This window comes from Heptranchias perlo, chromosome 38 (genome assembly GCF_035084215.1).
Source record: "Heptranchias perlo isolate sHepPer1 chromosome 38, sHepPer1.hap1, whole genome shotgun sequence".
NCBI lineage: Eukaryota > Metazoa > Chordata > Chondrichthyes > Hexanchiformes > Hexanchidae > Heptranchias > Heptranchias perlo.
In genome coordinates, this window is record NC_090362.1 from 16808046 (window position 1) to 16835413 (window position 27368).

Genomic DNA, 27368 nt, shown 5'->3' on the forward strand with positions numbered 1-27368 from the left:
CTACTTCCTTTAAAACCCTGGGATGGAAACCATCTGGTCCTGGGGATTTGTCACTCTTTAGTGTTATTATTTTCTTCATTACTGTTGCTTAACCCATGTTAATTTTATCGAGTCCCTGTCCCCTATTCAAGTTTTCTTGGGATTTCTGGCGTGCTATCCTCTTTTTCTACTGTAAATACTGACGCAAAGTAATTGTTCAACATGTCCACCATTTCCCCATTGTCAATATCCCCACTTTCAGTTTTTTAAGGGTCCAACACTGCTCCTGACCACCCTTTTTTTCCTAATAACTATAAAAGTTCTTCGTATTGGTTTTGATATCCCTTGCAAGTTTCTTTTCATACTCTCTTTTTGTCGCCCTGTTTTGTGACCCTTTGTTGATCTTTGTATCTTTCCCATTCGCCAGGATCTGTGCCATTTTTTGCCTTTTTGTATGCCCTTTCCTTATGTCTTATACTGTCCCTTACCTCTTTCGTTGTCCTTGGCTGTTTTTTTGGCAAGTAGAGTTCTTGCCCCTCAGGGGTATAAACCGATTCTGTATCACGTTAAATGTTTCTTTAAACATTTCCCACTGATCATCAGTCGTTTTACCCATTAACAGATTTGCCCAGTTTACTGTGGACAGTCTGTCTCATCCCATTGAAGTCGGCCTTGCCCAAGTCTAGAATCTTAGCAGCTGATTCACTTTTTTCCCTTTCAAACATTACATTGAACTCGATCATGTTGTGATCACTATTGGATAGATGTTCACGCACAGTTAAGCCGTTAACTAAATCTGGTTCATTACTCATTACTAAATCTCGTATGGCTTACCCCCTTGTTGCCTCCAGGACATACTGCTGTAGAAAACTATCCCGGACACACTCAAGAAATTCACTACCTTTCTGACAGTTGCTAGTCTGCTTTCCCCAATCTATGTGAAGGTTAAAGTCCCCCATTAAGACCACTACGCCTTTCTTACACACTTGTCTAATCTCTGCATTTATACAATCTAGCACTTCAGAGCTGCTGCCAGGGCTCCGATATACAACTCCCACTATAGTCTTAGATCCTTTCCTATTTCTCAATTCAACCCATAAGGTCTCTGTTGGCTGCTTACCTCTCGTTATATCCCCCTTTATCATTGAAGTGATTTCATCTCTAATCATTAAGGCTACTCCTCCCCCTCTTCCATTTTCCCCATCTCCTGTAGACCTTATAACCCGGTATAATTAGTTCCCAATCCTGACCCTCCTGCAGCCAAGTCTCAGTAATAGCTATCATGTCATACCCTCTAATTTGAATTTGAACCTGTAGTTCATTTAATTTATTCCTTATACTCCGTGCATTTGTATATAGAACTCTTAGTTGGGCCACACACCCTAGCCTGACCTTCAGCTTTGATGCTGGGTTAATCGCCTTACGCCTTCTAGTTTTTATTTTATCTGTCATGCCTAAAGTACACTTTCTTTACGCTGCTCTACGCTTTTCCCTTTCACTTGTTCTTCAACAACTGTTTGAGATCTCACCAAAGCCCTGTACAACTGCAGCAAGACTTCCTTACTGTTGTACTCCAATCCTCTTACAATGAAGGCCAACATGCCATTTGCCTTCCTAATTGCTTGCTGTACCTGCATGTTAACTTTTGTGTTTCTTGTATGAGGACACCCAAGTCTCTCTGAACACTGACATTTAATAGTTTCTCACCATTTAAAAAATATTCTGTTTTTATATTCTTCCTACCAAAGTGAATAACCTCACATTTCCCCACTTCATATTCCATCTGCTGCCACCTTGCTCACTCACTGTCTGTATCCCTTTGCAGACTCTGTGTCCAACTCACAGCTTACTTTCCCACCTACCTTTGGATCGTCAGCAAACTTAGAAACATTACATTTGGTCCCTTCATCTCGGTCATTAATATAAATTATAAATAGCTGAAGCCCAAGCACCCCATTAGTTACAGTCTGCCAACCTGAAAATGACCCGTTTATTCCTACTCTGTTTTCTGACCTTTAACCAATCCCTCTAACCATGCTAATATATTACCCCCAACCCCATGAGCTCTTGCCTTGTGTAACACCTCACTGAATGCCTTTTGAAAATCCAAATGTATGACATCCACTGGTTCCCCTTTATTTACCCTGCTAACTACATCCTCAAAAAACTAATAGGTTTGTCAAACACGATTTTCCCTTTCATAAAACCATGTTGACTCTGCTTAATCATATTGTGATTTTCTAAATGCCCTCCGACCACCTCCTCAATAATGGATTTCAGCATTTTCCCGACGACTAATGTCAGGCTAACTGGCCTGTAATTCCCTGTTTTCTCTCTCCCTCTTGTCTTGAATAGTGCGGTTACATTTGCTACCTTCCAATCCACTGGAACCGTTCCAGAATTTAGGAAGATCACAAAAAATGCATCCTCTATCACTGCAGACACCCCTTGATAGGGTAGATAGAGAGAAACTTTTTCTGCTGGTGGGGGAGTCTCGGACAAGGGGGCATAACTTTAAAATCAGAGCTCGGCCATTCAGGAGAGAAGTTTGGAAACACTTTTTCATGCAAAGGGTGGTAGAAATGTGGAACTCTCTCCCACAAAAAGATGTTAACTCAATTAATAACTTTAAATCTGAGAATGCAGGATTTTTGCTAGCCAAGGGTATTAAGGGGTATGGAACCAAGGTGGGTAAATGGAGTTAAGATACAGATCAGCCATGATCTCACTGAATGATGGAACAGGCTCTCAAGGGGCTGAAACGCCTTCTCCTGTTCCTATGTTTATTAAAATGACTAAACAGCTTACCTGCAATGTCTTCTGGTAATATCTTATCCTTGCTCGGATAGCATGAATGCTGTTGCGGTAATCTCGGAGACATGAACCCAAAGCCTGAGTTGCACCATCACTGTAATTTGGATTAAAATACAAACGTACCCAAACACAGTTACAGTTTTATTAAACACATTGGAAGTAGACTAGTTAAAACATGATAGATTTCATTTCAAAATTACTTCATTAATGCGAAATAATTAGTTAATTCACCATTTTGGAATATAAAAAATAATGTATCTAACTCTTATGTAAAAAAAAAATTAGATTGCTACATAACTAGCAATCCAGGAGGTCGGGTGTTGAAATCTCACCGTGGCAGGTTGTGAAGTGAATTCTGGTAATGGTGGGCCAGCACCAAAAAAATAACCATAAAAGCCGCAGGACCGTTGAAAAATTGGCTCATAAAAGGTCCTGAAGGAAAGGGAAAATGTGGCATTCCTGCCCAGTCTGGCCTACAAGTGGCTCCGCGGAGTCCCACACCACGTGGTCAACCCTTAATGCCCTCAGAAGTGACCGAGCAAGCCTTCAGTCATTCAAGACGACTGCCCACCTCCACCTCCTTCACGCAACTAAGGATGGACAATAAACGCGACCCTCCCTGTGACGCCCACATCCCGCGAACAAATCAAAACAAAAGATAAGACTTGGCATCAAGACCTTGAAAGCTATCAGTGTTACGGAATATAGCACCACAACCATGCCCCACCCAATCTTCCTGTTGTTATAACATGAGCCATAATCCAAAGCTGCTCTACTTCAAAGTGAAAAGTTAGGGAGGAAGGGAATGATGGACAGAAGCGCTTGTCCATATGTAGGCTTTGAAAAGAAAAAGTCACTTTATTCCCCTACCTCTATTTTCTAAATCTAATTTGAGGAAAATTTAGAAATAAAACTTGTAGTCTTCGATTCATTACAAATTTCAAGAAACAAATCATGATTCATCCATATGTACAAGTATTTTTTTTTCAAAAAAAACAAGCCCCAATTTCTGTTTTATATCACAAATAAAATGAAAACTTACTTTAAGTGATCATACGCGAGTTGCCCATCATTTCCCATCACAAGGACGACTGGGTTGTTTCTCTAAGAACCAGTTTAAAACAAACAGAAGTTGGTGAACTTTCATTTTATGGATCCAAGCTAAACGTGCACTAAAATGCCCAGCAGGATTCTAAAGGTTGTGAATTCACAAAACTGGAGAATTGATCAGTCGGATTTTTGTCCCCCAAATAGTTGAGACACATGACGAATAGCCCTTTGGACTGGGCTGCCAGCAGCTGGGAAATGACACTTCTCGTCATGATTCATCTTCAGATGCAGGGGTAGTAATATGATGCAATTATATTACCAGAGGAGCAATGCTCTCTCAGTAATAAGATTGCAAAATCCTTCACTGCCTTATATCACAAAATGCTGAGATACCTTTGATCACATCAAGCAACATCACTCATTATCCAAGCTGATAAAGTCTATTGTGGCTAAATTCAATTTAAAAAGGACTATTGGTTTTAATGAATATTTGGTACGTACACTAAAGTACAGGAGCAGGGATGTCTTACTGCAGTTGTATGGGGCCTTGGTGAGACCACATCTGGAGTAATGTATGCAGTTTTGGTCTCCTTATCTGAGGAAGGATGTCCTTGCCATGGAATGAGAGGTGATCTCATTGAAACATATACAATTCTAACAGGACTAGACAGACAGGGAGGATGTTCCCGATGGCTGGGGAGTCCAGAACCAGGGGTCACAGTCTCAGGATACGGGGTATGCCATTTAGAACCGAGATGAGGAAAAATTTCTTCACTCAGAGGGTGGTGAACCTGTGGAATTCTCTACCACAGAAGACAGTGGAGGCCAAATCATTAGATGTATTCAAGAAGACAGATATATTTCTTAATGCTAAAGGGATCAAAGGATATGGGGAAAAAGCGGGAACAGGGTACTGAGTTAGATGATCAGTCATGATCATTTTGAATGGTGGAGCAGGCCCAAAGGGCCGAATGGCCTACTCTTACTCCTTTTTTCTAGGTGAAGCTTTCCTACATTCTTTATATTAGTCCTGTTTTTCTTTATCTGTCCAACAAATATTAAATGCTTCTTTTCCTGTGTTTGGAAATTGAGCATGACTATTTATTCATGGAACCTCACTCCTCGATGCACTCCCTATTTTCCTTACTGAAATATACTTCATTTGTTCAATCCCTGTTTAAATAGTTCCCATTGTTAACCTGCTGTTCTGTTTGCCAATTTTCCTTTCATTTAATACGGGCAAGATGCCTTTCTCCTCACTCATTTTCTTTACCCCAGTCAAGTGTCCTTGACCTTTCATTTTCCATTCTTACCGTGAACGTAAATGTATTGTAGTCACTGTTTCCCCAAACATTCTCCTACTTCTCGGTCGCCTACTTGCTCTCTTCAATTACGCGGAACTCGGTCAAGTCTTGCTTACTTCCTTGTGGGAGTAGCAATATACTGTGAAAAAACAGTCTTGAACACACAAAAATATCTAGCCTTTTTCTTTAAACCATTTTACATGTCTCAAATCTATTTTTGGATAATTAAAATCTCCTATAATTATTTGCTCTTAATGCATGCCTTTCTATGTCTGCAAATTTCATCCTCAATTTCCGTTCCACTGTCCATCAACCACTAACACTGGAGGCAGGAACAAAGGCCGTTACATGTGCCACACTGTGCTGAATAAATTGTATTCAGTTGTTCTAAAATTACCCTTCAAACAAATTTATTCAATTGCAACCCAGATTTCTGCCCCCACACAAATCAGCTTTACGTTTTGCTTGCCACTGTAAGGATATCACAGTCTTGCAAACACAGTTCAATTACTTGAAAAGGCTTCATACTATCAAACGCCACAACCCACAAACATTCCGCTTTTGCTTCCTGCTGAAAACTTCCATTTAAGTCAGGATTAGTTGCTAATTTTTCCCAGGGCCACTCCCAAGAATGCTCCAACACACTTCAGGAGATATAGCACTCAGATCTGTACATTCTTGCACAGCGAGGTCCCAATTTAAAATATGGCACCAGCTAGCTAGACCGTTACCAAAGAAAACAGGCTCGTGGAGTAAGAGAAGGAAAAGTAACGATAGGGCTGATGGCTATATTGAAATTATAGATCTTATATGGAGGGAGCAACGCTGAACTCCAGCTCTGGCTGGACAACTAAGGGCATCCTGAATGGAGGCTCAGAAATATACATGGCTGCAAACGTAGGGGAGGTAGGCCAAAATGACCCAGGGCCCTATTGCAAGATCCGATATAAAACATAGCAACATATAATGTCTTCAAAATTCATGCACGTACTTTAAAGAAACTAGTTCAACAAAATTGACTTTTCCTGCTTTTGATACTCACGCCGTCATCATTGTCAAAGGTGTCGAAGAAGATCCCAATGCCATCCCAGTAATCTACTGCTCCATAAACTGGTCCTGTTGGCCCTTTCTCTCTGGTGTACCATATGGCCTGACATGAAAGGAGAGGTTATGAGCATCTATCCACTTTGGTGGATTCACGGACTCTATCGATAAACACACAGTCATATATTTCTACTAACGCCAACATTTGATGAAAAAGTCCAGCGGATTGACAGTCCGCACCAGACCTCGACTGCACTGCACCATGGAGCGGTTGGGCTTGTGATTTTCCACACAGCGATTTACCAACCTGAACTGCGCTGCCCTGGGGACATGAGGTATCTAAACAATTTCAAGGTGGGGGGTGGTGCAAGAAGAATGGGGAATTAACCCAAGGAGGAAAAACGAAGTGTCACCTTCTTCTACCAGCTGGCTGTGGGGCGGTAGAGTCAGATGCGTGAAAATACGTTGCCCTCCAATCTCTCAGCTAGTGGGTGGGACATGTAATTCAGGGGTAGTGTGGAAACAAAAAGAAAATAGATGACACTCACTCAAGAATGTAGTGTCTACTACACTTTAATAGCAATTTGTACTTAAATGTAAGTAGAGTTCATCTCTCACAAGGCACTGAAGAGTGGGTTATATTAAATAAGGTGGTAACTTATTAAGTATTTGTAGGTATTAAGGCTACATTTCAATGTCTATATTTTGGAGTTATATTCATTTATTAATTAGAAAAGTTGATTAGTGTCACCATCAAGAATGCTTTGAAAAACACAATTTAATCGAAAACAATGATCAACTTTGTTTTTGTTAAAACAAGGGGGCGCTGAGGACATACTGGGAAAACTGGCTTCCATACGTTGCTAAGCATCTGGAGTTGAGTTAATCCTTGAGCTGATGGATTGGGATGTTCGATGTCTCTCGCGAAATGTTGAGAAAGATCACAAACCTTGCTGGATTGACCATGAATTGAAGTACATTTACCTACATAACAGTCACTGCATTAAAAAAAATTGTGAAGCAGTCTGAGAAGTAACCAGACATCATATAAATTCAATTATTATTGATAAGAATTCTGACCAACTTAAATAGTTGAACTAAAATCCGAAGTAATAGGCCAAAGAATTCACACACGTTGACTCACATTGGCAGGATGTGACTAGTGGACTCCCGCAGGGACTGTCTTGGGGCCTCAATTATTCACAATATACATTAACGACTTAGATGAAGGCATAGAAAGTCTCATATCTAAGTTTGCCGATGACACAAAGATTGGTGTAAGGAATCTTACAACACCAGGTTATAGTCCAACTGTTTTATTTGAAAATCACAAGCTTTCGGAGGCTTTCTCCTTCGTCAGGTGAGTGACAAGCAGTGACACTCACCTGATGAAGGAGAAAGCCTCCGAAAGCTTGTGATTTTCAAATATAACAGTTGGACTATAACCTGGTGTTGTAAGATTCCTTACATTTGTCAACCCCAGTCCATCACCGGCATCTCCACAACAAAGATTGGTGGCGTTGTAAGCAGTGTAGATGAAAACATAAAATTACAAAGCGATATTGACAGATTAGGTGAATGGGCAAAACTGTGGCAAATGGAATTCAATGTAGACAAATGTGAGGTCATCCACTTTGGATCAAAAAAGGATAGAACAGGGTACTTTCTAAATGGTAAAAAGTTAAAAACAGTGGATGTCCAAAGGGACTTAGGGGTACAGGTACATAGATCATTGAAGTGCCATGAACAGGTGCAGAAAATAATCAAGGCGGCTAATGGAATGCTGGCCTTTATATCTGGAGGACCAGAGTACAAGGGGGCAGAAGTTATGCTGCAGCCATACAAAACCCTGGTTAGACCGCACCTGGAGTGCTGTGAGCAGTTCTGGGCACCGCACCTTCGGAAGGACATACTGGCCTTGGAGGGAGTGCGGCGTAGGTTTACTAGAATGATACCCGGACATCAAGGGTTAAGTTACGAGGAGAGATTACACAAATTGGGGTTGTAGTCTCTAGAGTTTAGAAGGTTAAGGGGTGATCTGATCGAAGTTTATGATTTTAAGGGGAACAGATAGGGTGGATAGAGAGAAACTATTTCCGCTGGTTGGGGATTTTAGGAGTAGGGGGCACAGTCTAAAAATTAGAGCCAGACCTTTCAGAAGCGAGATTAGAAAACATTTGTACAAAGGGTGGTAGAAGTTTGGAACTCTCTTCCGCAAACGGCAATTGATACTAGCTCAATTGCTAAATTTAAATCTGAGATAGATAGCTTTTTGGCAACCAAAGGTATTAAGGGATATGGGCCAAAGGCAGGTATATGGAGTTAGAACACAGATCAGCCATGATCTTATCAAATGGCGGAGCAGGCACGAGGGGCTGAATGGCCTACTCCTGTTCCTATGTACTTAAATCATGGATAAACATTGGGTATAAAGATACACTGGATGATATATATATGAAGAAACAGATTCTCCACAACAAGCTCCTCATATACTAATTGATTACCATGATTTAGGATTTCCCTAGACTTCAAGGTTCAATCACCATCTTGAATTCTGTTCAGCTTTAGATATCGAGTTTATTTTCTATGTAAATATGCAACATTTAATATAGTGGCACGCATGTTTTCTCGGTGAAAAAGTTAGTGTGCACATAAAACAGGTTTCCTCACTTTTACACATGTTGATGTTTTTGACATTAGCAAACAGTGCAAAGTAAGTAATTGTGTTTTTTTCCTTTAGTACAATATGGTCCTCCAGTCAAGTGCTTTGCACATTTTGAGTGCTGTATTCTGTAATACAGTGGACACTTTGTAATAACAATTACTAAAATCCTCATATGGAGAGTAGAATATATCAAATTGAAATGTTTTCGGAGTAAATTTTTAATGTAGTCATCAGCTTCCATTCCACTAGATGACCACAAGTTGCAGACTTCTAATGGATTCTTGGAAGGCAGGAAACTTATTATAAAGCTCAAGTTTGCTGAAAAGGAAAAACGCACCAGTCCATCTGCACCAATTTTGTTTCTGCCACTTATCCGAAATGCAACCTCTATTTCCCAGTTTGCAAAAGCTGCGCTGTTCTTAGCCCAAACAGATCCTCTTTGGCTGCGCAGTGAAGGAACAACTCGGACTTGTTCAGAATTAGGAAGGGCATCTGAGAAATAATGAAACAAGAACTGTTAAAGTTACTCATTAAAAAAAATCCTGATACAAAGAGAGGATAGTTGTGTGCATCTGTATAACTGGTTGAAAGTCTACTTGACTAGAATATACCCCGATGAAGAAAATCTCAACGAAGGGATCTCGGGGTACAGATACACAAATCACAAAATAGTGACGCAGGTCAATAAGGCCATTAGAAAAAAAAAGTAAAGAAAGCACGGGGGTTCATTTCTGGAAGGATAGAATTGAAAAGCAGAGAAATTATGTTAAACTTGTATCGAACCTTAGTTAGACCACACTTGGAGTACTGAGCAGTTCTGGTCTCCATATTATAAAAATATAGAAGCAACAACTTGTATTTACATAGTGCCTTTAATGTCGTAAAACATCCCAAGGTGCTTCAGAGGAGTGTTATCAAACAAAATTTGACACCGAGCCACATAAGGAGATATTAAAACCTACCTCTTTGACCAAGTTCTAAGAAGCGTTCAATCCCTGACAAGGTTCTTTATACTGTATGGGTATCTTGAACTAAGATGGCAGTTAAATGTTGGCATAGCAATGCTTATTGGATCAGACAGACCTGTCCGCTTTATTTGGCTTGAGGGCCTTGCGAGCCATGAGCTCAACACAAGCTCCAGGCTCAGGATTGTAATCAGACTACAATACCCAGTGCACAAGGTTTCATTACAACATAATGACAGTTACGTAGAATAAAAATCTTCCATTTTTTCCTCCTTCTATGGAACCATTTTTAAACAGAAATACAAACATGATTTTTTTTAAAAAATCAGGTAGACAGAGAAAATGTTTCTACTTGTGGAAGAGTCCAAAACTAAGAGTCAGAAATAGAAGATAGTCAACTAATGAACCCAATACGGAATTCAGGAGAAACTTCTTTACCCAGAAAGTGGTTAGAATGTTGAACTTGCCACCACAAGGAGTAGTTGAGGTGAATAGCATAGATGGGGAAGCGAGATAAGCACGAGGGAGAAAGGAATAGAAGAATATGCTGATAGGGCGAGGTGAAAAGGGGTGGGAGGAGGCTCGTGTGGAGCATAAATGCCGGCAGGGACCAGTTGGGGCAAATGGCCTGTTTTTGAGCTGTAAATTCTATGTAAGGTAAGTCCGTTGTTAGCTTGAGATACTATTCTCCATTTTTGGAGTTGCAATTGGATCCAGGAGCTCCAAGTTTAAGGTATCTAATTAGACCAAAGCTCAGCATACATAACAGTCACCACCTTTACATATAGGCACTGGGAACATAAGTTATTCGAAATAAATTAACAAATTAAGGTAAGTTTCGTGAAGATAAAATTAATCAGTGCCAAGCGATGCAATACTTCTAAGAAAAAAAATCCATCTATCGTGGAATCTCTCCACTATAGAAACTACAATTTGTCTTAGGTTGTTGAAATGTGGACTGTGGATATTTGGAATGCTGCAACCCGAACAGCCTCTTGTACGATGCAAACTTACAAATAAGTCAGATGCCAGAGAAAGAAAACCAGAGTCGACGTGTGCCAACTGGTCTTGGAACTGTGAGTAATGAGGATGCAAGTACTAAAGGCCAGGAAATTACTTGATGTTTCTTCCTCATATAACATTGGCATCCTTGCATGATTTATATTTTATATTGGAAAATTATTTTCCATTAGTTTTAAAACAGTTTTAAAGATTATATTCTACTCTTTCGCCTACAGAGGACAATTATGCCCATAGATGTAGATACAGTAGTAAATAAAATGACTTGTATTTATATAGCATCTTTCATGACCTCGGGATGTCCCAAAGCACTTTACAGTCATGATGTGGAGATGCCGGTGATGGACTGGGGTTGACAATTGTAAACAATTTTACAACACCAAGTTATAGTCCAGCAATTTTATTTTAAATTCACAAGCTTTCGGAGATTTTCTCCTTCCTCAGGCAAATGTTTCAAGAGCTCCTTGAAGCCTACGCATTTATACATATAGAACAATACATGGTGTTTACAGACTGCCCCTGCAACTGCAACTGCAACGGGCAGTTGCAGGGGCAGTCTGTAAACACCATGTATTGTTCTATATGTATAAATGCGTAGGCTTCAAGGAGCTCTTGAAACATTTGCCTGAGGAAGGAGAAAATCTCCGAAAGCTTGTGAATTTAAAATAAAATTGCTGGACTATAACTTGGTGTTGTAAAATTGTTTACACTTTACAGTCAATTAAGTACTTTTTGAAGTATAGTCGCTGTTGTAATGTAGGAAACACAGCAGCCAATTTGCACACAGCAAGATCCCACAACAGCAATGCAATAATGACCAGATAATCTGTTTTTAGTGATGTCAGTTGAGGGATAAAGATTGGCCAGGACACAGGGGAGAACTCCCCTGCTCTTCTTCGAAATAGTGCCTTGGGGTCTTCTGCGTCCACCTGAGGGGGCAGACGGGGCCACGGTTTAACGACTCATCCGAAAGACATCAGGAAATTTTTATGAACAATTAAAATGTGGCAGCCAATTTATTTCTGAAGAGAAATTATACACTAGGTAGGACGCTTTCTTAAGAAGTAGTTCAGGACTCAAGACTGGCAGATAGCTTCCCTTGGAAATTCCCTAAGGGGAAAAACTTGCTCTTAAAAACGGAAGTTAGTTGATTACCAGGAAATGAGTTAATTAGAAAAAAAACTACATCTTAATATCCAGAACATAGGTTTTCAAACTTGGGTTCCTGGATACTAATCAGACTTCTGTATTCTTCCACATTTGTTGATTTACTAACACATTATATCTGCTGCGATACAAACTGGTAAAAACAAAAAACATTATTCTGCAGAGATAGCATTACTTTTGGTAGCTTGACAGCGACTTTGCAAAGTTAGCTCCTCCACAGTAAAAAAAAAAGTTAAATGAAAACTATTGCACAGCAGCAACGTACAGCGTGGGTCTGAGTCTTTTGGATAGCATGCACGTGGAAAGTGGGGGGGGGGGGAAGATGTCCTTTAGTCGGCAGGCGACCTCTGACAGCTGAGAAGGGACTGGGAGTTTCACAACAGGACGGGCCAAACGAGTCACCGCAGGAAAAAACAAACTCGTAGCAACTAGTAGCAGACACTTGAGAATACTCCTCCCTCCCCCCCGCCACAAACACTGTTTTGCGCTACTTTCCCAACACCTTTGAACAGATTGAGGTTGTAAGAAGGCAGGGAAGTTGTTTAAACAGCACGCAAAACAATGCACACGCCGAATGAAGCCGAACTGTAGCGTAACCAGCTGCTTAGCAACAAACTGACACCACAGTTTCAATTAATTACTTGTTGCAAAAGGGTGGGGAGGGGGGGGAAATATGCATTAAAAGTTTTTGTTGCCCAGTTTGGAGTTTGCCCTTCTCTTGGGGAAAAAAAAGAGTAAAACTTACTGTCATAGTGGGTCCAGAAGGGGATTGTGTTATCCTGCAGCACCAGGTGCGGTCCTTTGAAGCTGTACTTGTACTCGAACCGGCGCCGCGGCCGCTCCACTTTCTGGCTGCTGGTGGAAGCGGAGAGGAGGAGGGAGATGAGGAGGAGCAGCGGCGCGCACCCTGCCATCGCTCGCCGCGCACTGAGCCGGCGGCACTCCGCCGCCCGACCCGACCCGACCTCCAGCACAGAAAGCCACCAGGCAGCAACCCATTGGCTGCTGCCGCCTCCTCTTGGGTCAAGAACACACTAGTTGGGTTCATCGGGGTCTCTGCATCAATTTGCTATTAATAGGCTGCAGCCTGCTGTGCAAAGACTGTGCCTCCTCTAATTTGTCAAAAGGTTCAAATATAAAACCTAAAGGCTCATTTCTATATATATATATATATATATAATTCTTACCTCTTCCAAACAATTGGATCTGGTTAAGTATTTGGAATAAACTGACAGGCAAGTAGCAAGAAGCACAACATTGGGTACATTTACAAAACCACTTTGGTGCTAAGGTGGACTAATTAAGGGTACTAGGTAATAAGCTTATCTGGGCCATATGGCCTTTTTACAACCTTGATGTTCCCCCCACGCTCTAATTTGCATTCATTCAAATAAAATGCACCATCATGGAACAAAAACAGAAAATGCTATCAACACTCAGCAGCCCAGTCGGCATCTGTAGAGAGAAAGGGTTACACCTCCGCTGTCAACTTATCAGTATTTTTTTTCTAATTCTGATGAACAGTAATTTAGAAAGAAATAAAACGGGGAGGGGGGGGGGAAGAGAGACACGCACAAGCAATAGAATAACCTGTAAAGTGCTTAAGAAGAAATCAGGTGGTTAAACAGTGATATTAAAGTGAAACGATAGAAAGCAGCACATGAAAAACATTTAAGAGACAAGAGTGCACGTGCAGTTGGGGGTAAGGCAGGTGAAATGCAAACAGGAACAACTGGAAAAGTGCCGATCTGGCAGCCTGAGGGGAAAAAAAGCAGGCAAACCCATCTGTTGTATATTTCACTGATGCTGAGTGCTCAAAATTTGTTTTACCCACAAAAGTTCACACGCATTCATCTTCCTGCGCCTTTCCAAAGTGTGTAATCCTACAGTGCAAATTAAGCTGCTCTGGCCTTGCTCAACATTAGTGGGAGGATAGGCTTTTTCTTCTAGTTGCAGCAGGCTGAGCAAGGAGGGATAACCGTTACAGTGTTGCCCATCGATGTCAGTGTTCTGGGCACCTAACAGTGTTACTAACACAAGGATTTAACTCGTCCATCTTCCACTGCACAAAGGGAGTCTCAAGGTCAAGAACGCTATTCAGATTAAAGGGAAAACAACTTGCATTTATATAGCGCCTTTCACAACCTCAGAACATCCCCAAGTGCTTCACAGAAAATCATGGAATGATGAAGCCATTCAGCCCATCATGCCTATGCCAGCTCTTTGAAAGAGCTATCCAATTAGTCCCATTCCCATGCCCTTTCACCATAGTCCTGTAAATTTGTTCCCCTTCAATTATTTATCCAATGAAGTACTTTTGAAGTGTAGTCAATAAGCAGGGTTAGACAGTAAAGGGGCTAACTGGACGAAGGTGGGGAAGGAGGAATGAGATCGCCATGGCCAGAATGCTCCTTTTATAGACCGCTGGTCTGCAGCTATAGCTGTGTGTTTCATTCTGTAATCCTACCCCTCATAGTTGCCAGGCTCGTTGTCTGTTGCTACTACTGGTGCTCTAAGGTGTGTTAGGTTTCAAAGCTCTTCAAGGGGTGGCAAGATCACACCAGTGGTCAGGATTTCCTTTTGGAAGTGGCGATTGCAAACTGAACCATTTACAGTTGCAACACTGAGAGCATGCTTTTTACCAACCAATTGCAAAATCACCTAATACTACCGAGAACAATTCTTCTCCCTTCTGTTTTTGTCCGGATAATGTGCCTGTGGGGATGTTTTCCCCCTCTTTCATATAAAATCGAGTTAAGGAACAGCATCAGAACTTAGAAAATACATGTCAACTATGAATGAATTCAAACTTTCCAGCGACTGCCGCTGGGCCCATTTAATGCTCATACTGCTGTCAGTAACTTTTGCCACTTCAGCTGCCCGCTTTTGTCCTGACAAATTGCCCATAGAGACAACCTGTGTTTTAATTTCCAGTTTTATATAAAATAAGGCCAGAGAACTGTATTAGAGGTTATAAATAGGAAGGTCATTTAAAGATTCTCAAAATATAAGCCAGTTTTAAGTGTCTGGCTGGTAAAGGGAGACTACAGGAACCTGCCACACAGCAGATGGGGGAAGTCCACTTAAATTGTTGAGTCACAATGTTATACTCACAGTACCATTTAAAGGGACATTACCATGAGACGTTCGAGCCCACTCATCATTTTTAATACATAAAAAAATAGATAAACTGCCATGCTATGCCTGGATGGGTATTCAACTCCAATCTTTGTACCAGATTTTCCTGAAGATGCCAATTATTTTTATTGAGTACAACTTTCATCTGGGCCATTTTCTTGTTGAGTTCAGAAATTAAACTGGCAGTATTGCTGCATGGAGCACAAGGTTGGATGACTCCATTCTATTCTGATAATTAGTAACAGTTGCTACCACGATACGCTCTTGGGTATTACATTCATTTTAGCAAGTACTTAAGCAATTCAAATCAATTCTCAGGTTACTTAAGACTTGTGATTAAACCCATTTGAAATCTAGTCTGAAACAAGCTAAAGCACATAAGCAAATATCCAGCATAAGCTGGACAATTACTAAACCAGTGTGATAAAACATCCACATAGCATGGAGCAAATTCCCAGGAAATTGGGTCTTGTGAATGTTGCAAACTAATTAGCTACAACAAATTTGTAATGTCACACACACCTTATTTGGACATTACCATTCTGTGACACACAGTCACGCCTGCAGCTGGAAACGTCTACCATGAGATGAAAATTCATAAGCTCCAGATCCCCATACCTATACCCCCAGCATTATTAATGCATAAAAGGAAATTTGCTCTTGTCCTGACTTGCCGTGGGCAAAGCAGAAGATCTCCTTATTTCCAAGAACAACCAACCTCCTCCACTAGCAATACAGCCATCCATTTTTTACTCCTGCAATAGCGTATCTGCACCACAAGCAAGCAAAGCTTAACAACTCATCTGCTGCAATACCAGATATGGAGACTTGTATTTAATATAGACTCAATTTTTCAATGAAATCTGGCTTTTTGAACTTTCTCAAAGCTTTGTTTGAGTTCCCAAAAAAATTGGGGGAAAATATTCAGCCATATTTCACTGAAAAATTTGGAGTTTCCACATTAATTTCAGCACGTTAGTATCTCTGGATACTAGAAATTATGTATATCTACACAAATTCTACTGTATAAATTAATTTAAAAAGTTTTCTACATATTACATGGAACTGAAGTAGTGCTTATTTCAAATTAAATTGCTAATTTGTGAAATGGTTTTATTTCTCACCCCTCTCTACAAACCCAATTTTTTTGTTGCATTTTTCCACACCTCGAGCAGGCACCAAGGCTATTCTATAAGTTAGAGGTACATAAAAGTAGTTTGAACCTTTTATTTAAATTATTTCTGTCCCTTTTTGAAAAAAGTGTGTTCTCAGGATGTGGGTGATACCCTGTAATTTACTGGGTTGCTAGGCCTCTTCAGAGGTTGTTAAAGGGTCAACCACATAGCAGCCGTACAAGTTCATTCTGTAAATTTTTCTAGCTAAGAAACTGTTTTCAATCCATTTTCTTTAGCTGGTTTCTGAATAATTAAATACTCCAGTGAGTGGGACTGCAGTCACATGGAGGCCAGACCAGGTAAGGGTAGCAGGTTCTCTTCCCTGAAGGACATTAGTTAATCATTTGGGTTTTTATGGCAATCGGTCAGCTTTCACAGTCATTTTATCTGGTGGAAGCATCCCAGCCCCCATTGGCTTCTATTCTGATGGTACTCACCCAAAATAAATAGCGGGCCACTGAGGGGCTGATAGTGGTGATGTCCAAATAAGGTGTGTGTGACATAGTTTCATTTCATTACCACAATGTGCACTCCATTACTCTGCAACTAAGAGATCAGAGTACTGTTATTAAAAATTATCAACTTTTAACAACCCTACTGCATAAACAACAGGATATTTTGCACTGTGTGTTTCTGGTTCAAAGAAGACGACCTGCACAGCATTCAATCACGCTGTAAAGCCTATTAGCAACAAAACAACAGTTGATCTAATCTGTACAACATATGTTGCAGTGCAGCTTGCCAGCAGCTTCAAAGTCATTTTAGAAAAAACCTTCTGCCGTTATTCAATGAGGAGATTATTCCAGTAAAATGTCTATTTACATACAATAAATTTTCCCCTGAAATCTATTCAGTCCCGTGGTCACCTGTTCCCTTCTTCATTTCAAAGAATCAAGGTCCACCGATAGCTCTACAGACACCATTTTTTGGATGACTTTTCTTCAGTATTTGTTCCTGGGATGTGGCTAACACTTGCAAGGCAGCACTTTTTGCACATCTCTAGCTGCCCAGAGGGATTTAACAGTCAGCCAGGAAGTGTGGGACAGATAGGGTTAGAGATGATAACCCACTTTCACTGTCATTATTCTGAGCCCACAGATTTAATGAATTGCCATGATGGGATTTGTACTCATGAGTTCTGGGTTACTAACTCAGTACCATAACCAATAAGATATTGTACTCTGACTGCAATCGGTAACACACCTAAATGGTGTTGAAAAGCACCCCCTTCCCCAACCACTAAAATCCTTCAATATATGTGTTCTCAAGCCCTGAGGGCAAGACCCATTGAAAAAAAAACTTGAGCCAAACTTAATGTAAATATTATACACTGGGATTGTGACTATCTTGAAGAGCCTTTACATTGTAATATGAGCCTTCACAATGTATGGATTTTACTTCTATTTCAGGGAATTTTTCATCCTTTTAATGCATGCATTTTCCTTGACTTCTTTAGTTCTTTTGTCCACATCATTAAATTGCTCAGTAGCTTGAGCAATTGTGTATCAATGAAATACAAATCTGGGAATGGTACGTACAGAAAAAGTTACTTTTTCCTGACATTGCTCAGTAAACTAATTCTCTATATCCCTCTGCACCCAGTCAGGAATTTTGTGCTGGTAAAGCATAGCAGCAGTCTAAATAAAAAGTTACCGTTGGTAATTCCTGCTGGTGACTGTCTGTATATTTGAAGCAAATGCAAAGAATTATTTTTCAGACAAAATCTAAGTTTATTATACTTATATTATATATATTATAATTTAAAATAGTTGCTAATTATCCATACTTTGATTCAAATATTGTCAGTAATAAAAACTAGATTCGAATTTCAATGCAGCAGTGCATTTTGGGAGCACAAGGCTCAAAATTTACCATTTCCAACGTGATTTATGAAAATCATATTTTTGCATTTTTATGCTAATCTCATTCAGCTGCCTGGAGGTGACTGTGATGACACTGAGTATTTGCCTGCCTCTTGCTTTTCAGCCCTTCAAGTGTTTTGATACTATCCCAGTAGAACCTCTCTTTGTACTCCAGTTAAAACTGCGTTTTCAGTCGTCTTTTCAGTATAGCAGATCATTAAAAATGAGTTGGAACAACTTTCAAGCAAAAATGGCATCATCCAAAATGGAGCCTTCCCAGGATCACTTTCAGAGGCAGGTTCCAAATTGTCATGGGATGGAGGCAAAATGGTCTTCTTGCAAATTTATAAGTTGAAGTCCTGTTTTCAAAGTGACTGAGTTGAGAAGAATCGGCCATATATGTTTGCTGCTACCAGCTGGTTAGTTGGCTATTGGTCAACCCAGCATCATCTTAACTGGGAATGAAACCTAATGACATGGGAAAATTTCACCAGAAAAAAAAAGCTACAGAATCAAATCGTAAATAGGTTAGGAGAGAATAAAAGATGCAAATACTGCAGCTAAATTAACCATGACGCACCTGTTGCAACTTGGAATAGATGAAAGATGGACAGGAATTTAAATATGAGGTAATAAGGGAACTAGGTGATGCAGTAATTATGCACATGGTCTTTATCAATAGAAACTATGTTCAAAATCGACCTAGACTAAATAGGATGAAAGTCACTAATTAAATGAAATTAAAGCAGAAAATGCTGAAAACACTCAAGGTCAGGGTGCTTTTGTGGAGCGAGAAACAGAGTTAAAGTTTCAGGTGGATGACCTTTTATCAGAACTGGAAGAATTTAGGGATTTAACAGTTTATAAGAGATAAATTTATAAATACAGAACCAGGGAAGGTGAGGGGCGGGGGTGGGGGGGGGGAAAAGAGGGGAGGAAAGAACAAATGAAATTAAGTTGGGCAATCTTCAACCACTTCCTAGTGGGCATCCATATTCACAATTCAGCACAAATTGGCAATTTCAAAATAAGTCAAAATAATAGGGGCATTGAGAAAATTTATATCTGCACTCTTTAAGCTGGCTTCAGGGCACATTGCTGGTGCAGAGTGGGGAGTGCAGCTCGACATCTGGCTCCGCTAAACCCGACAGGATAGTTTGAGACCCTATTCCTGAATGGTGACACCCTAACCTAAATTCCAACACTTATAAATTGAAGTGAAAGGAATAATTCAGTTGAAAAACAGAAAGCAAACTCTAACCACACTGGAGAAAATAAACCTCAGTACAGATTAAAAATATAAACACATCACTGCAGGAGAATGCGGAACAGTGGCGATCACAGGATAACATTTTATACTGGTTCATCAACCTGCAGGCCACGAAACCAATTGGTCCAGCCCTTAATATTGAGCACAGACTTTGGAACCATAGAATTATTTACTCAATAACATGTTTAAAAACTCTAGCCTAATTAACCACATTTATTTTAATCTATCCAACCAAATTAATCTTAAATGTAATTATAATGCCGATTTTTTTTTGCCATTTTTCTTCTCTTCTCTCCTGAAGATGTCAAGCATCATGCGATAGTCAGCATCGAGAAATTTGAGGTGTTCAAAATTATGAAGGGATTTGACAGTTAACAGTAAATAAGGGAGAAACTGTTTCTACTGGCAGGAGAGTTGGTAACCAGGGAACACAGATGTACGGTAATTGTCAAAAGAACCAGAGGGGGGGGATGAGGAGAATTATTTTTAATGCAGCGAGTGGTTATAATCTGGAAATGTACTGCCTGAAAGGGTGGTGGAAGCAGATTCCATAGGAGCTTTCAAAAGGGAATTGGATAAATACTTGAAAAGGAAAAAACTGCAGGGCTATGGGGAAAAGAGTAGGGGAGTGGGACTAATTAGATAGCTTTCAAAGTGCCAGTACAGGCACAATGGGCCGAACAGCCTCCTTTTGTGCTGTATGATTCAAGTATCATTTGATAGTTAGCAACAAAGCTCTAGCACCTCATGCAAGCGGCCATTCTTCACGTGAGCCTAGACAGTAAATAGCAGCACGCTATTTGGCAGTCGCAGGGTCGGATATTGTCCTCGTCTGCTATCTTCACAGATGTACAATAGTAGGGGTCACTGGACACCAGCCAGAAGGCCAAACCCGAGCTTATATTTTCCATTCCTAGTACCGCAAACATTTTGATATACAAGTTCAATAAGCGGTTACTCTGTCAAGAGTTTTACCTTAATTGCTCGAAACCTACCTTGAAAGTCTGTTCTGAATTTCTTTTTCTGAACTGTTATCCATCATATCTCTCCACTTGAGAGATGAATGAAAGCCAAATCTGGCACATTCACTTGACAAGTGGGGATAGACAGAAATTGGAAATGCTGAAGATCTGAAATAAAAATAAACTTTTCAGAACTTACTATTTTTATTTCACATATCTCAAGTTGCGAATGTACCATGTCAGTCACGAGCATTACTACATTTCTTAGCTGCAGGTGGGAAGAGTGTATTTTATCAGACTGGTCTATATTTTTGCCATCTGCAAACAAGTACGGTTGGAATAAAACAATCTCTTTGGCAAAAATTCCATCTCTGGTTACACTTGAGCACCTGCTACCAGCTGTCTGCAGAGAGGCATCAGCAGAGCGCAGTGATGTCCAACGAAGCCATTCCAGTCCCCTCTCGGTTGGAGTCCAGGGAGGCTATGAGGGAATCAGACAAAGACAGCAGCACGATTTATTTTTTTCCCCACGTTCAAAAATCTAAATCAAAACGTAACAACCGTTTAGAACTGGTCACATGGAATGGTTTATTTCATTATTTTAATCTCATCCTTGGCAGCTAAAATGAATGCAACCCACTGACAGAAATGAATGCCTCCCACACTACATGCAATGAGTTTACGTCAAATCAGTGGAACATTACAGAACATTAAAAAGAAACTGAAAACCCCTCTTGTTTTTAAAAAAATACTACAAGTATTAAAAAAAAATCTGGCTAAGCAAATTTAGACGGGAAAGCAAAAAACACACAACTGTGTTATGCCGGTTAAGAAAAACATCTCGTCACCAAATCTTATTGTGAATCGCATTTTGGTACACACAAACATGTTGCAGAGTATAGATAAGCAAGTAAGCACCGTCTTTGTGGCTGGAGGCACTTGGCACAAAACAAATACCACAAGGACCGAAGGACTTGACAAAGGTGTTCTAAGCATGCTTCTTTAATGGGGAAAGAGGAATACTGTGTCGCATTACACATACTGGGGGAAATGAAACACAAGGCCATGATATGCAGAGTTCTTTTTTTTTAAAGAAGATTGCCTTGTAAAAGTCTCAGCACTCTTGGTTTAATGTTGAGCAGTTTTTTAAAAAAAAGTTCCATGGCATTCTGGTGTCACAGGTGCAGTTCCTTTGTTCTGATATTCTGTAACTTCTCTCTCAACTGCTTGAAAGTAGGTCTTCGACCAGGGTCAAGGTCCCAGCACAGTTTCATCAACTCGTAAACAGCAGACGAACACCCATCAGGCGGATCCATTTTGTAACCCTTCTCAACGCGAGGAACCACATCTTTCAGAGGCTGAGGGGGTTTGAAAAGAAAAATAATTTCCTTACAAATTGACACCTGCTGTTAAAAAGTTATTTTGTCTCATTACGGAGATGCCCCAGTGGCAGATGCTGTTCCTTAAATGAAGGACAGGTAATCTGTATTCCAGATTTCAAATACTCTTCTGGAACCAGCTACCAACAGTCACACAAGGAACTAGCTTTGTGAACTTTCATTCTAATATCTACCAAGGAGTTTTACAGAAAATGCAAAGCGTAAGTAAACACAAAGAAAAGCAATCCAACTCCAAGTTAAGTCTCAATGCAGAAACGAGCTGGCCTCTTTTTTTTACTTTTTAAAAAGTAATTCCTCACTAATCACTAGTCCTGTGATATTTCACACTAAAGGTTACTTTTTCAAGCGTTTGGGCTTAACAGATCGAAAACTACCTTGAAAGTCCGTTCTGAATTTATTTTTCAAAAATGTAATCTACTTTAGGAAATCAAGATGAAGTTAGCCTTCAAGTGAAGTGGGGTTAGAGGGCAACCAATACCAAAAGCGCAAAGACGTAATTCAGTCCCCATTTTGAAGTCATATTTCTATCATAAATTCCTACGTCAATACTTTTATAATGGAAACTGCCTATGTAAACTTGCTATGTTGTAATTAAACCCTCTTGCCAACAGTGGGGCTGCAGCACCTCCTCTGGGGACAGGGTGTCATTACAGTGTGACAAGTTTACAAAGGCAGTTTCCATGAGAAATGATAAAGGAAAAGTTGACAAAGTTGTGCATGCATACAAGGTTTATTATAAATTACTAGCTTGGAATAGTTTTTGAATAACACTTATTTAGCTGTCATGTAAATTATCAGCAATATGGAACTGCACAGAAAGGAATCTGAACCATGTGCACACTGCAATAAAAGATCTATTTTCCAATCTTCTTTGAGGAAATCATCCTACGGCACGTATTAAATCGGAAGAGAAATGAGGGAAAAACAAGTAAATTAGAGGCACATGAGCTCCTGAGCTATTTTCAGTCCAGGAAATTCAGTTATTATAAAAGATTAGATGTTCGAAGTGCATAATATCCCTCCCCTCCTCCATGGTCATTTCACACCCCCCTCCCCCACAAAAGTGATTATCCTTGATAACATTTTAGCATTTATTATATTGCCAATTATGAAGGTATCTATGCCTCAACAGACCATGGATCAGTCATGACTACAATGCCCATAGATTATTGCTGTCTATGGGCTGCACAATGTAGTTAGGATGCATTAAACTGTACAACAGTGCAACAATGATCAAAGTCATCACAATTTTTCAAATAAAAAGATTAGGAGTCATTCTGATTTACATTTAAATATATTTCCAAATAGTCAATGAAGACATCAGCTCTATCCTTCAACTCCAAAATATAGTCAGTAGTTTGAGAATGTGTGGAAAGATTTTTTTTAAAATAGAGTAGCAATAATAGATCTTAAGCATTTAACAAATGGGTTAGCAATGACAATACAATATGGGCTCATTATTGCAGACATTGTATGGCAAAACTTCTTGGTCGGGAGTTTCTCCTTTTGCACTGACCAGCCCATGATTCACTGTAATGAGCAAAAATCATTGGCAAGCAGAGACTGAAAACCCCAGCCTTGTGTCCTGATCACAGGGCAAGGACACCATAACCAAGTATTTAAACAATTTTACAACACCAAGTTATAGTCCAGTAATTTTATTTGAAATTCACAAGCTTTCGGAGGCTTCCTCCTTCCTCAGGTGAATGTGGAAATGAAATCCTGAGGAAGGAGGAAGCCTCCGAAAGCTTGTGAATTTCAAATAAAATTGCTGGACTATAACTTGGTGTTGTAAAATTGTTTACAATTGTCAACCCCAGTCCATCACTGGCATCTCCACATCAAGTATTTAAACGCAAGAGGTTATGATGGGTAGATAGCACACTGTAATACAAAACAGCTCTTAATACCATTATAAAATTCCTTCTGATAGAAGATGAATTCTTTATGGCCTTAAGTGTTGGCTTGGTTCAGTTGTAGCACTTTCACCTCAGTCAGAAGACCGTGGATTCAAGTCTGTGACAAGACTTCAGCACACAGTCTAGGCCGACAGTTACGCGGTAGAGGGAGTGCTGCATTGTTGGAGGTGCTCCTCTTTCGGACGAGGCCGCATCTTGGGTGGATGTCACTAATCAAGAGTTCTCCCAGTGTCCTGGCTAACAAACATAGCAACACCAATAAAGACTAACCGGTCACTTGCTCGTGGGACCTTGCACGGCACAACATTGGCTGCCACACTTGCCTACAAAACAATAACCACACTTCACAAGTAAATTTCCAAAAGCACTATAGAATTACTCCTTCACAATAGAGATGGCCCATTAATAAAAGACCCCTTCTCCCCAAAAAAGAGATCAGCTTTAGTTTGGACATGTTTTTTGCACTGCTTCACAATTAAACCTGCATCGCCATAAAGATACTTGGTGTGCAATACACTTTTTTTTCCAATAGAGGGTACTACTGTCCTTTGTATCCATTATAGCACGTGATGTGTCAATTTTTGCTGCACAATTTTAGGTGCCGCCATGCAGGAGCAGCACTAGTGGCCCGAGGGCAAGTCACAGAGAATGGTACATGCTGCAGGGAAATCTGTAATAATACCTCAAAACATGTGAAGTAGCAATGGATCACAACAAACAAATTTCCCAGAGTTAAATTACATTTTAACATTGCTGGCAGAGAATCATGATGTATGAGCATCTATACCCCCATATTTGAAGGCCTGAAACCACAATCTTGTCCTTCAGTTGACCTGGCCATACTTTAAAAAGAAATTGACTGATTGTCCTTGAGATATCCCACGGTCGTGAGCGATATGGCACTATATAAATACAAGTTCTTTCATTCTTACACAGTGCAATTTTGAGGGATCCTGCTCCCATTGTTTCCAACACAGTCACTCTGGGACACTCCCCATCAGTGACATCATGAAGCAGCCCAGCAGGCAAGGAGGTACTACAATTGGCATTGGCATTTGCATCCCAGGGTAAGAGATGAGAAAAGTCATAAAGGGCCTCCACTCTCAAGAAAGTTAACACATAAAATGTGAAACCAGATTTTGATACGCCAACCATTTTCCAGTATAAAATAGGGGACTACAATTGAAAAAGTACTCTCCCTGGACTTAAGGTGGTAGATGGAGTATAATGCGGGGAAATGTGAGGTTATTCACTTCGGTAGGAAGAATAGAAAAACAGATTTTTTTTTAATGTTGAGAAACTATTAAATGTTGTTCAGAGGGATTTGGGTGTCCTTGTACGTAAAAACACAGGAAGTTAACATGCAGGTACAGCAAGCAATAAGGAAGGCAAATGGCATGTTAGCCTTTATTGCAAGGGGGTTGGAGTACAAGAGTAAGGAAGTCTAGCTGCAATTGTATGGGGCTTTGGGGAGATCACACCTGGAGTACTATGTACAGTTCTGGTCTCCTTACCTAAGGAAAGATATTCTTGCCTTAGAGATGGTGCAATAAAGGTTCACCAGATTGATTCCTGGGATGAGAGTTGTCCTATGAGTTTAGATGAGAGGTGATCTCATTGAAACATATAAGATTGAGGGGCTTGGCAGGGTAGATGCTGAGAGGCTGTTTCCCCTGGCTGGAGAGTCTAAAACTAGGAGGCATAATCTCAGGGTAAGAGATCGGCCATTTAGGACTGAGATGAGGAGAAATTTCTTCAATCAGAGGATTGTGAATCTTTGGAATTCTCTACCTCAGAGGGATGTGGATGCTCAGTCATCGAGTATATTCAAGACTGAGATCGATAGATTTTTGGACTCTAAGGGAATCGATGGATATGGGGGATCAGGCGGGAAAGTGGAGTTGAGGTCGAAGATCAGCCATGAGCTTATTGAATGGAGCAGGCTCGAGGGGCCGAATAGCCTACTCTTGCTCCAATTTCCTAAGTTCCTAACTTCCTCTAAGTCTGTGCATAATTTACATGCCAAAAAAAATCCTAATACAATTCGCCAAGAAGTATTTGTATGATCTGTTCACATCTGTACAGAGAAAACAACAGTTTCATTGAAAAGGAAACGATATGTAAAGAAAGCTGTGGCAGCTTTACACATGTAAAGAGCTGATACTGAACAACATTTTTTTTATTCATTCATAAGATGTGGGTGTCGCTGGCAAGGCCAGCATTTATCGCCCATCCCTAATCGCCCTCGAGAAGGCGGTGGTGAGCCGCCTTCTTGAACCACTGCAGTCCATGTGGTGAAGGTCCTCAGTGCTGTTAGGTAGGAGTTCCAGGATTTTGACCCAGCGACAATGAAGGAACGGCAATATAGTTTCAGGTCAGGATGGTGTGCGTCTTGGAGGGGAATGTGCAGGTAGTGGTATTCCCATGCGCCTGCTGCCCTTGTCCTTCTAGGTGGTGGAGGTCGCAGGTTTGGGGGTGCTGTCGAAGAAGCCTTGGTGAGTTGCTGCAGTGCGTTTTGTAGATGGTACACACTGCAGCCACAGTGCGCCGGTGGTGAAGGGAGTGAACGTTTAGGGTGGTGGATGGGATGCCAATCAAGCGGGCTGCTTTGTCCTGGATGGTGTCGAGCTTCTTGAGTGTTGTTGGAGCTGCACTCATCCAAGCAAGTGGAGAGCATTCCATCACATTCCTGACTTGTGCCTTGTAGATGGTGGAAAGGCTTTGGGGAGTCAGGAGGTGAGTCACTTGCTGCAGAATACCCAGCCTCTGACCTGCTCTTGTAGCCACAGTATTTATGTGACTGGTCCAGTTAAGTTTCTGGTCAATGGTGACCCCCCCCAGGATGTTGTTGGTAGGGGATTCGGCGATGGTAATGCCGTTGAATGTCAAGGGGAAGTGGTTACACTCTCTCTTGTTGGAGATGGTCATTGCCTGGCACTTGTCTAGCGCAAATGTTGCTTGGATGTTGTCCGTGCCCGCATGCAGCAAGACCTGGACTGCTTCATTATTTGAGGGGTTGCAAATTGAACTGAACACTATGCAATCATCAGCGAACATCCCCACTTCTGACCTTATGATGGAGGGAAGGTCATCAATGAAGCAGCTGAAGATGGTTGGGGCCTAGGACACTGCCCTGAGGAACTCCTGCAGCAATGTCCTGGGGCCGAGATGATTGGCCTCCAACAACCACTACCATCTTCCTTTGTGCTAGGTATGACTCCAGATTTCAGATACTGCGTAATGCATTTTTTTTAAAAATAGAAATCAATTTTCCACTTATCAGTAAGCACACAAGTACAAATTCTGCCAATTTCACAAGTGTTTTTTTTTTAAGTTTCAGTATAAACTCAATGAATGTTTTGTTAGAGGTAGAAAGTTAATTTTAAGAGGTTTTCACCAGGCTTATGGTAATGTTGCCTCTGTGCAATACATTAATTTTCACAACTCAACTCCCCAATGGTTAATGAATGAAAGCATGGCCTGATGTGGTACAGAATCATGAAGGCAAGTAGGTCCTAGCTCTAATTCCTGGTCTCTGGAGTTAGCTGATCTCACCCAGGACAGTAGTTGGGGTGCCACAAGTGGCCTCCAATGCAGTGAATTGGATAAAAGAAAAAGCACCCCATGACAGATA

General features: G+C 40.6%; 2 protein-coding genes across 7 annotated transcripts in view; both read right to left on the reverse strand.

The window, feature by feature from the left end:
- LOC137304820 (protein ERGIC-53-like) overlaps positions 1–12988 on the reverse strand; it is a 57507-nt gene extending 44519 nt beyond the window's left edge. The window contains exons 1-5 of the mRNA XM_067973554.1: positions 12754–12988; positions 9194–9348; positions 6190–6297; positions 3836–3897; positions 2788–2887 (exon numbers count right to left, since the gene is read on the reverse strand). Of these exons, the coding sequence (XP_067829655.1) occupies positions 2788–2887; positions 3836–3897; positions 6190–6297; positions 9194–9348; positions 12754–12922 (594 nt within the window). The 5' untranslated portion in view covers positions 12923–12988. The remainder of the gene's footprint in view (positions 1–2787; positions 2888–3835; positions 3898–6189; positions 6298–9193; positions 9349–12753) is intronic.
- Positions 12989–20978: 7990 nt separating this feature from the next.
- The window catches only part of csk (C-terminal Src kinase), a 117074-nt gene continuing 110684 nt past the window's right edge, over positions 20979–27368 (reverse strand). For all 6 annotated transcript variants that reach the window (XM_067973557.1, XM_067973560.1, XM_067973558.1 and 3 more), the window contains one exon: positions 20979–21773. In XM_067973557.1, coding sequence (XP_067829658.1) covers positions 21591–21773 — 183 coding nt within the window. In that variant the 3' untranslated portion in view covers positions 20979–21590. The remainder of the gene's footprint in view (positions 21774–27368) is intronic.